Source organism: Trachymyrmex septentrionalis, unplaced genomic scaffold (genome assembly GCF_001594115.1).
Source record: "Trachymyrmex septentrionalis isolate Tsep2-gDNA-1 unplaced genomic scaffold, Tsep1.0 scaffold276, whole genome shotgun sequence".
NCBI lineage: Eukaryota > Metazoa > Arthropoda > Insecta > Hymenoptera > Formicidae > Trachymyrmex > Trachymyrmex septentrionalis.
This window is the reverse complement of record NW_017305437.1, coordinates 158,337-169,382: the sequence shown is the minus strand read 5'-3', so window position 1 is coordinate 169,382 and position 11,046 is coordinate 158,337. Positions and strand designations below refer to the sequence as shown.

The 11,046-nt window shown below is 34.1% G+C and overlaps 1 protein-coding gene across 1 annotated transcript; it reads right to left on the bottom strand.

The window, feature by feature from the left end:
- Positions 1-9,743: 9,743 nt before the first annotated feature.
- Positions 9,744-10,236, bottom strand: LOC108749221. The gene has a single exon (XM_018487786.1). It carries the CDS (start codon positions 10,234-10,236, stop codon positions 9,763-9,765), a length of 474 nt encoding a protein of 157 aa, XP_018343288.1. The 3' UTR covers positions 9,744-9,762.
- Between the last annotated feature and the right edge of the window lie 810 nt (positions 10,237-11,046).

The window sequence follows — 11,046 nt, the reverse complement described above, 5'->3', positions numbered from 1 at the left end:
GTGTGTGTGTGTGTGTGTGTGTGTGTGTGTGTGTGTGTGTGTGTGTGTGTGTGTGTGTGTGTGTGTGTGTGTGTGTATAAAAGACCACTATAATTGATACCAAATTATAGTGCCGCGCCCGAACCGTCCCTTCAAAGGGTGGCTTCGAAGCCGGGCCTGCCGGGAGGCACGGAGACTCTTGGACGAAGAGTACAAGAGGTACCTCGGACATTCACAAGGGCAGAGTCGTCCGGCCGAGGATTGTTTACCACCACTACCATCCTCGTCATCACCGGCTCCGCCGGCTAATCAACTTAAAGTAATACCTCCTCCGCCTCGAACACCTTCACCTCCTCAGCTACCTCCTTCCCCTCCCCCTCGATCTCCTTCATCCGCGTTTTCGGACGCACTTACGGAGAGAATCGTTCCTGATACTCCTCCACAATCCGATTCATCCCACCCAATTTCCCCCAGAAGAAGTCCATCCCCGACGAACTCCACGGACAGCGTGGAGTTCTTAGAGGAAATTCTTCCACCCCCATTTAGATCCTACTTCCGGATCCTAGAGAGTGACATCCTTGAGTCACTCATCTCCCAATTCCCGCGGGTTACAACCGCATCTATCCCTCAGGGGGCCTACACAATAGGCTCTCATTATTTCGATCCTCAGGAACTCCGTAAGGCTATCACTGGTCAAGCCTCAACCTCCAGTATCCCCGTATTCCTTCCGAATTCCACCCATGCAATCCTAGTCCCAGTCAAATTCTTCAATAATCTTTTCCCTCCTTCCTCCGTTTCTATCCATGAAATAGATTAAACCTTGTGTCCCCACGTAATCCTAAAATCTGATTCCCTGAGGAAGCAATGTACATAAAACGAATTATAATATACCGAATTGACAGCAGCGTCATTAGTAACTATATTAATGTATGGATTAGTTATAATAAACATGCCTATTATTATATAAATAAAAGCTAGAATATTTTTCTAATCTTTGGGTTAACGACAATAAACAATGCTAATAATCATTTTTCTCGTTCTCGTTATTCAATTCTAAAATTCCTAACAAAACCTCGTAATCATTCAACCTTGCCCTTTCAATGTTCGCACGTGGTCCATTCCCGAGTTAAAGGGATTTTTCCCTGACTCGAAATTCGGACCGACGATCGCACTGCCAGTAGAAAACAGGCGTCATAGCGTCTTCACGAGACGTTGACCCATATTCCGAAGCGGACAATAAAAAGGGTGCGTTCGACTTGCGGTTTGCTTCCAGGCAAATACCTGCGAGACTAGAGTCTGACCGTCCTTCCACGCTCCATCCTTTCTACTCCCTTCTCTCTCTCTAAACTCATTTTTCCGGAGTTTGGACGTAACAAATACTTTTGCACTCACCATAGTTATCTAGTTTAATATTTCAGAACAATATAACCTAGGAATCGACAAAAATCATGTAAACCGTATAATGAAACACATAATTTGTGGACTTAATAATTCGAAACTAATATACTTCTTCAATCATTAAAGTATGAGTGCTTGAAATTTCCATCGCTGATGCAGCTCTTGACATTTGAATTTCTTCACTTTGTCTCAATTGATCTGATTTCGTAGATACAGAAGACCTTACTTCAGATTGTATCTGAAAACCACAACAGACGTATTCTTTAATTGTCGAGTATATACGCGGATCTAAAGTTATTAACATCACTATAACTTTGAAACAAATTAGAGAGTATTCAGATTAAGAGAATAATAAAAACCTAGGAACCCTACAGATTAAACACGTGATTAAAAGAATTTTAAACATATATGTAAACAAAATAACTTACATTTTTATATGGAAAATTTTCAAATTCTTCTTTCAACTTCTTCTTCAACCATTAATTTTTGATAGTACACAATGTGATAACCTATATTCTCGCTAGATAATAGATTGATATCAACCATATTTCATATAACCATATTTCAAGTCTTTCGATTCACGATATCGTATCATTTTAACACAATTATTAAATGTTTTGCTCGTGAAAGCGATTACTTTGTGGAATTCACAAATGAAACACTTTTCTATTGTTAAGAAAAATCTCTTGTGGCACACACAATATTTTATTCTTTATATTGGTCGCGTTCAGCAGACTTTGCGAAGTAAATCCGTAAACACTCGCTGCTTGGATGATCTAAAAGAATGCTAATAGCATTATGACTACGTTTAACAGCGATGACAGTGCGCTATGCGTGCTACATAAAATTCGGTCTGCCACTTTAAGACTGGCAGACTTATGCACTTCGATTGTGAATATTTGTACCTTTCGAACGAAAAAAAATTATTCTGACATCTTGTGAGGTAGGATAGTTACTGAAACATTCCCATATATAGTGATCTGCCGAAGGGTTGCGGCGGTCTGAGGATGGGCAGATCTGCGTTTATTTCATGATTTGATTCACCTCTATCGTTCCGTACAAAAATCATCTTGATACTTTATCAGATAATTACACAAAGAAAATATGTACAGAAGTTGACCTTTTTTTGACATTTTCGGTGACATAATAAGAGAAGCAGACCTGCGAATTTATATTCTACAGACGTAAGTCACCGATCTACACATTTTCAATCTAGCATCTTATCAGGTAGATAATCCGACGGTCGCCGCTTGGTCTATAACAAATATTTTTGCCCGTTTATCTATTAGGTTGATCGGAAAGTAATTTCGTTTTTTCTTATGAAAATGAAAGACGATTTTCAATCAGACGCGTTTCAAATGATCATGAACGGTCGAATTCGATAAATTTAATCTCTCAGCGATCTCACGAGTTGTTATTCGCCGGTTTGCATCAATTAATGCCTTTATTGTGTCTTCATCAGCTTCAACTGGCCTTCCAGAACGTGGTGCATCTTCAACATCAAAATTGCCGGATCGAAATTTTGCAAACCAGTTTTGGCACTGGCGTCCTGTTAATATTGTACATCTTCTCCATACACATCGGATAATTTTTTTCTTGCTTGAACAGCATTTTTACCTTTTCGATAGTAAAAAAGTAAAATATGCCGAAAATGCTGCTTTTCACTTTCATATTTGATAGGGCACCAACCAAAAACTACTGCGTAGAATCAATCGAACTTTTTTCACAAGCAAGCCTTGCTATATCAGCTGTCAAAATATATAATGATTGTGCGGCTTAAGTGTGAAGTTGGCTGTAAAAAAATACAATAAGTCCTCTGTTGGGAAAAAACGAAATTACTTTCCGAACAACCTAATATTTTGAAACTTATCTCCATCCTTATTAACTTGTATTTGATTCACACGTATTAACATTCTGCTTTTTAATGTTTTGTTTAATTTCAAATGTAAATAATTGAATAGAAGTGCAAAAATAATTATATGAGATATTATTTTTATCATATTTTTTTGTATTACAATAAATATTATTATCTTTCAAAAATATTTTATTTATTTCCATAACAGTCCCATTATTCAAAAAGTATTATATTGTTAGAACATTTCGACATTAACAGATATTGTTTATATTTTATTTCAAGAATGTCTTTATTAGAATTTTTATAATTTCTTGTTTTTGAGGTAAAATGACATCTTTTTCTACATAAAATTTTTTTTCATACTCTCGGTGACAGAATTGTGACACAGTATGATGAAGATTACATAAAATATTTTTAATTTTATCAAGATGAGATTCAAAACAATACGCACTTATTAAATTTAGAGGACAATTTATATTTTTAATCATCTACAACGTGAAATAAATTACATTTATTGTAATAAATCGTTTCCCGTATAAATCTTTAGCAACAGTAACAAAAATGTTTAAATATTGTGTTGCGTATTCAATAAATTGATTATCTATTTTTGTAGATAATAAATGATATGCAACATGCAATAATAGGGAATGATTATATTTGAAGATCAAAGATATCTTCCAAAACAATTGGACCGCAGTATAGCAAGAAGAATCTGTTTTCTGCTATCTTATATTTCTCAAAATATTTAATGCTACGAAATTTCCTATCAAACTTATATGGAATCCATTTTCTTATCAAATTAGTTCGTCAATCGATTCATTTTTTTCTTGATAGTTTTAGGTTTTTGTCCAATATATCCAAAAACTTAATAATTTTTTCATGACTCCTTCGTCAAATGCATTGGATTTATCACGAAATAGCTAATCATGTTTATACATGGTTCATAAATAAGTGCAAATACTCTAGTGTGATGATTTATATCAGTAAAATTAAAAAATTCTATATCGGTGCGTTTAGTACAATTATTATCTAAACACAGTCATATTGTCATGTTTTTCACCTTTTACATGGCATCTTTTGCAATCATCAAATGAATTTGAAATGTGTCCTTTCACACATTTCAAATACGAAAGTGCTGGATATCACAAATAAAGGTTTTTAACTTCACTGATAAATGTGTTTCTTCGATAATTAATCGATTGAGAAGTAGTTCTTCATTAATTTTGTAGTGTGGTCGTTATCACTGGAAGTAGGAAGTGCTGCTATAGTATTTTCTTTTCTTTCCGAGCGGCGCTGTGTGAGATGGCGTGATGAGCGTAAGCAAAGGGGGAACGCACTCCCGACCATTGTTGTAATGGCGGTGCCAAGGATAGCGTGCATTTTTGATACAGCAAATATAAGAAATATATATGGTAATAGACGTGGAACTGTCTACTTTTATTGTTGCGAGACTTTTCCTAAGCGTGCAAACATTACAAATTTCACATATAAATTTATATAAATATTCTTCAAGCTTTTTTGATTTATTTGTGCCTGAATATAAAGCAATTGTAAAAGGCTTGTAGATATCAAATTTGAAATAAACTTTACATAAAATTAGCCACAGAGTTCTATTACTGCTCTTGTATAGTTTCATCTATGTTGAATAATAGCTTTTCACGATTTTGATGCAACATCACATTTATACAATATTGTAATCCTTGTTTAAGGCCTATATATGTAAATTTATCCATGAAATTATCTGAGTCTTCCATGTTTTCTACCTCATATATTGCAGATGTGATATGCAAAAATGTTTTTGTAGATTTTGGAAGTGTTGGCAGTAAATCTATGCCTTAATATTTGTAATAATTTATTACTGTGCAGATAAGTATTCTAGATAATACTAACTATGCAGATGAGTATTCTAGATGATACTAACATTTCCGTAACTCCTCTATTTCATTACAATCGTCTTTATTAAGCTCTGTAATAATCAATTAAAGGTAACTTTATTTATGTGATCCACATAATCTGTGAATTATTCTACTCAATAAAATTAGTATTATATTAACGTAAGTAAAATAAATAAAGTATATAAAATTCTTTACTATTTACATATATTTTATTTCTGTGTAACTGTTGCTTATTCATTATTACTTTTAATCTTTGATGACATTTACTGCTTCTAACCTCATTTGAAATATTTGTGATAGTATTATACATACAATTAACTGTCCAATTTCTTCAAGTTTTTTCTTTGCTCTATATTTTTGTATGTGTTCATGACTTTCACACATATTTAATTTTACATATAAAAACAAGTATTTTCTATACGAAACGTACACGTATCGCAATATGTATGTTACACATTAGCACTGCATAACTATTACCTGGTCGAAAAAATGAACAATTACTCTTTTAGTATTGGTACAAAATCTATTGTAAAGAATTTTGATCCAAATATTACCTAGTAAAACTACTTTAACTGATTTTACCCAGTTGCTACGCAGTATTTTTGTATTATAAAGAGAAATCAGTAGTACTAGATAGTAACTGATTGGGTGCTAAGTGAAACTGCACAAATTTCTACCAGGGATGTACTGACTTGTACACGTAGCTACGGTAACACGTAAATAAAATTTTTTCTATGAGTAAGTAGGGAATGGGAAGTTATTTTGTTAAAGTAATAAATTACAGATACTTGTTACTGAGTCAAAAAAATAACAAGTTATTGTTACTGATTTTTAAAAGCAACTCGTTATTGTTACCGTTACTTACAAAATAATTATTTGTTATTTTTTTGTTATTTTCTTAAAATCAGTTTAAAATAAGTATTAATTAATATCAATTTAAAAACCTAATTGAAAAAACGTATTTTACAATATTTTTTGTTTAAATGTTGATAAAGCAATATACAACAATGACATTAGTTTTAATTTATTAATCTTAAAAACGTAATTTTGTAATTCCGAAACCTGTAAAGTATGTGGCAAATTGAAATACATATACGTTTAACATATCGCCTAAAAGTGTAAAATGATGTGATGAGGTTGTAGGAACGCTGTGGCACTTGACAGCGAAGTATTTCAGAAATTATTTTATACTCCTATGATATACTCGTATATACATATTGTACATACAGGGTGTATTATTTTAATTGACGCATTAAAATTTATCTTGTACAGTGCATTAAAAAAAAATGTTTCAGAAGTTATATGGTTTGAAGAGAGACATAAGATGATGCTACTGGGTTAACCTTGGAAAGTGGTTTGAAAGTCACGTAAAGATTATCATCAATTTCTTAAATAGAATCCCATATATTTCATTGCATATTCTTATAGCTTACCTCGAGAGTTTTCTAAAATACTATAATTAAGTTTCATTTAAAGTTTATTTTCATGAAATACTTTTCGAGTTATAAGGCTTGCAAGCTACAGTCGCCGGCATTACCCAAAGTATCCGATCGATGGCTAAAATCTCTTGAATGTTGTTCAGGATCAAGATCTGGATAATAGTCAAGATCATAGTTAAAATCATTAAAAAGTGTTTCTCTTATTTTTATTTTTACACTAAAAATTACATTTCTACGTAAAAATAAAAATAAGAGATACAACCTCCAATTGCCTTGATCTTGATAAATGTTATACAAGAATGGAAGTCATGATCCTGAACAATATTCAAAAAGTTTCGAATATCTTGGATAATGCTTAATGCCAACGATGCTATAACCTTATAACTCGAAAAGTACTTAATGAAAATAAACTTAATTATAATGTTTTGGAGAGCTGTCAAGATAACTTACAAGAATATGTAACGAAATATATGGGATTCCATTTAAGAAATTGATGATGACCTTTACGTGATCTTCAAACAACTTTCCAAGATCAAACCAATAGCACCATCTTATGTTCCAAATCGTATAACTTTTGTCTGAAATATTTTTCTCTAAAATTCACTGTTCAAGAGATATTTTGCGTCCATTAAAATGATATATCCTCCTATACTATATATACTTCTATAATATAAATATCAGATAAATATTTCAATTTGCCACATATTCTACAGTTTTCAGAATTAGGAAATTATTATATTTTTAAGAAAAAATGTTAAAAATAAAGCTTTTGTATAAAGTAATTTATTGTATTATATATAATCCCCTCCCCTCTCCCCTCTCTACTAAAAACTATTCCTAAATACGTCAAAAACTATTCCTAAATACGCGGTTTGGAATACGGAAGTAGTTTGGTAAAATTCTACTTCTATGCCAAAGTAATTCATACTTTTGTACGCCAAACAACGCCAAACAATGACAAACTACGGCAACCTACGTCAGAAAATTTGCCTAATTATGCCCGAAAGTACACTTAACTACACTAAAAACTACGCCTAAATACGCGAATAAACTATGGAAGTAGTTTGACGTAGAATTCTACTTCTATGCCATAAATTCACGCCTTTTTATCCTAAACATAGTTTCGGGTACACTTACACTGTACTGTTTAAAGTAACATGGTGGTATCTTGAACTCATTTTGCATGAATTCAAGATGCTGTCACGTTGCTGTCATGATGGAATTAGAATTCCATCATTGCATAGATACTTTAATATTAAAATCCAACTATAAGGGCTCACTTCAGATGCGAAATGCTGTGCTTTTTATATACTTTCCCAAGTGGTTCTTACTTACGAATTTACGAATTTCCGTCATGGCCCTCTGTCGGCGGGGATGCATAATGCTCACGCGAATGAGTAAAAGTAATTCCGATTAAAATGACATAGAATGGTTTACTTAGTTACAAACGGAAAAATTAAAAGATAAATATTGTACTTTGGCATAATTTGGCATAGAAATATGTACCTCGGGAAACGATTTTTTTTGTGCAACCGCGTAGCGCCAAGATAGGCTTGGCATAGTTATTTCTGTGCCCAATTATTCCATTGTAGAGCGTGAGTCTGCGTAGAAAGACGTAGAATGGCATACTTTTACCAAATACTTACGAAAAAATGGAAATCAGTTTAGAGGAGTTCGTAGAACTACGAAGAAATAATAATTAGCTTGGCGTAGTTCGGTATAGAAACACGTAGTTCAGGAAGTAATGATTATTAGTTGCGCGTACTTTGGTGTACTTTCTATGCCTAACTAAGGCCCAAATACGCCATTTTACATTTTTCATGTAAAAACACGTATAGTTATTTCTGTGCCCAACTGTAGAGTGTAATACCACATAAAAAAAAACGTAGAATGGCATACTTTCTTGAAACACTACAAAAAAATAAAAATTAGTTTGGCGTAATTTGGCACAGAAATGCGTTCAAGAAGTAATGATTACACAGCCGCACAAGAAAAAAGTACCCTATGTTGGGGTGAAGACCTAGGTATTCTTATGTATTTTGAGCCGCTGAGTACGAATCTGACAACAAAATAGAACCATCCAGGGTAAATTGCTAATCTAGAGCGAAAAAATGGGTCATTTCTTTCTCTCTAGATTAAAAATTTACCCTGGATGGTTCTATTTTAATGTCAGATTCATATTCAGCGATTCCAAATATATAAAAATAGCTGGGTTTCTACTCCAACACAGGGTACTTTTTTTGTGGGCCTGTATTATTAATTGCACGTACTTTGGCGTACATCGTGTGCCTAACTAAATTCAAGAATGCTATTTTACATCTTTCGCGTAACTTGGCGTAGTTATTTTTATGTTTAACGTGATTCTACGCCACAGTCGTAGAATTAGAAATGCGTACTTTTTGGCATATTTTGGCATAGAAATTTTGCAATCAAGGATAGTAACGCAGTTACCAGAGCGTTACCAAAAAAAGTAATTTCTAACTGTATAAATTTACAAGTAACGAGTCACTTCCATTCCCAGGAAATAAGTTGCTAGTATCTTGTATATCCTTTTATTTCAAAAGACTATTCGAGTTATTATAATTGAAATTCTTCTTATTCTAACCCAAGTTATGGCAGTTTTAATTCTCTGTAAAAATTATTACTTCTCAGAAAAAAACTATTGTAATAAATTAAAAATTAAAACCCAACGCTATAGTCTTAAATAACCAAATAAATAATTAAATTCTATCAAACTAAAAAGTAACCTAAGTGGTACTAATTTTGTTATTTACTTAAGGAGATGTTGGAGTGACGGCCGAACTTGATCGAGGTTGATAAAATAAATTTTGTACCATCCGCTTACACTCTCTGGAGACTTAGGCTCTCAAGTGTTGCGAGTATTATGAGCACTCACCTTCTCAGCTGTTTCCAGTCGCGTGCCGTTTCCAGTTGCTCGATTTGCTCTCATGTTGTGTGTAAGCATTTAGACAGAACACAATTTGAAATATGATTGCGACCTAAGTCACTGTCAGTAGTAACAATCTGTAATATATTATATGTGACGTAAAATACAGATTTTATTGACAGTATACAGGGTTGGCCATATTCGACGGAAAGATGTTTTTTTGTTTTAATCATGGGAAAAAAAACACATTTTTTGCTTTTCATTGTAAAAGCCATTTATAATAATATGGTTCAAGGAGATTTGTGTACATTATTTGTTGAATATGATATCTCTTAAATGATCGCCTTGAGCCTGCATGGCGAGTAGTGCCCGTTTTGCAGCGTTTTCCATCGTTTTGAACAATGTTTCGGCCGATATGGCGGCTATTTCCTGTCGGATGTTGGTCTTAAGTTCGTCTAGGGTCCTTGGCTTGTTGACATAAACCTTTGATTTCAAATAGCCCCACAGAAAGAAGTCTGGAGCCGTTAAATCTGGTGAACGCGGTGGCCATTCAAAATCACCATTTTTTGACATCAAACGTCCAGGGAACAATTGTTTCAAAAAATTGATAGTGGCTCGAGCTGTGTGTGGTGGAGCGCCATCTTGTTGAAACCAGAAGTGCTCCATACCATTATCATGAACAATTGGCATCAAAAAATCACTTATCATATCACGATAACGCTCCTGATTGACGATAACCGTTTCGCCAGCTTCATCTTCGAAAAAGAACGGGCCAATGATCATATCAGCACAAATCCCGCACCAAACAGTCACTTTCTAGGCATAAAGAGGTACCTCGTGAATGATTTGAGGATTTTCAGTACCATAGAACCGAAAATTTTGTTTGTTTACGGTTCCGGTTAACGTGAAATGAGCTTCATCGCTCATGATGATTTTTTGCCAAAAATTTTCGTCAGTTTCAGCCATTTCGATTACACGTTGGGCCCATTCCAATCGACGTGGCTTATCGACAGGTAACAGTTTTTGCGTCACTTGAACTTTGTATGGGAACAAATGCAAATCATGATGCAATATGCGACGTAAAGTGGTTCGTTTTATGCCCAACTGCTCAGATCGACGTGTTTGAGATGTTGTTGGATACCTCTGAACACTGGCCTGTACGAGTGCGATATTATCATCCGATCGCCTTGGTCGCACTTTATTTGGACGCTTGGGATTAGTGAGTGCCTCACCAGTTGAAAATCTTTCATACAAACGATACAATGTGTTCGCGGAAGGCGCACTTTTCACTTTATTTATTTTTCTCCATGCACGTTGAGTTTTAACAATTGACTTGTTTTGTTGAATGTAAATTTCAACAATCTGAGAGCGTTCGCGTGGCGTGTACTGTTCCATGGCACAAATTTCCTTCGACTGACGCTTCAAACGCGCTACGTCATTACTCGATCTAACATCTCTGTCAAAAGTTACAGTGTTGCCACATCTTTCCGTCGAATATGGCCAACCCTGTATACGATCGTAGTAGCATTTTTTGTGATCCGATGCCATTTTAGGTTACATAATGTGTCAAAACGTGTCACATGAATACACATA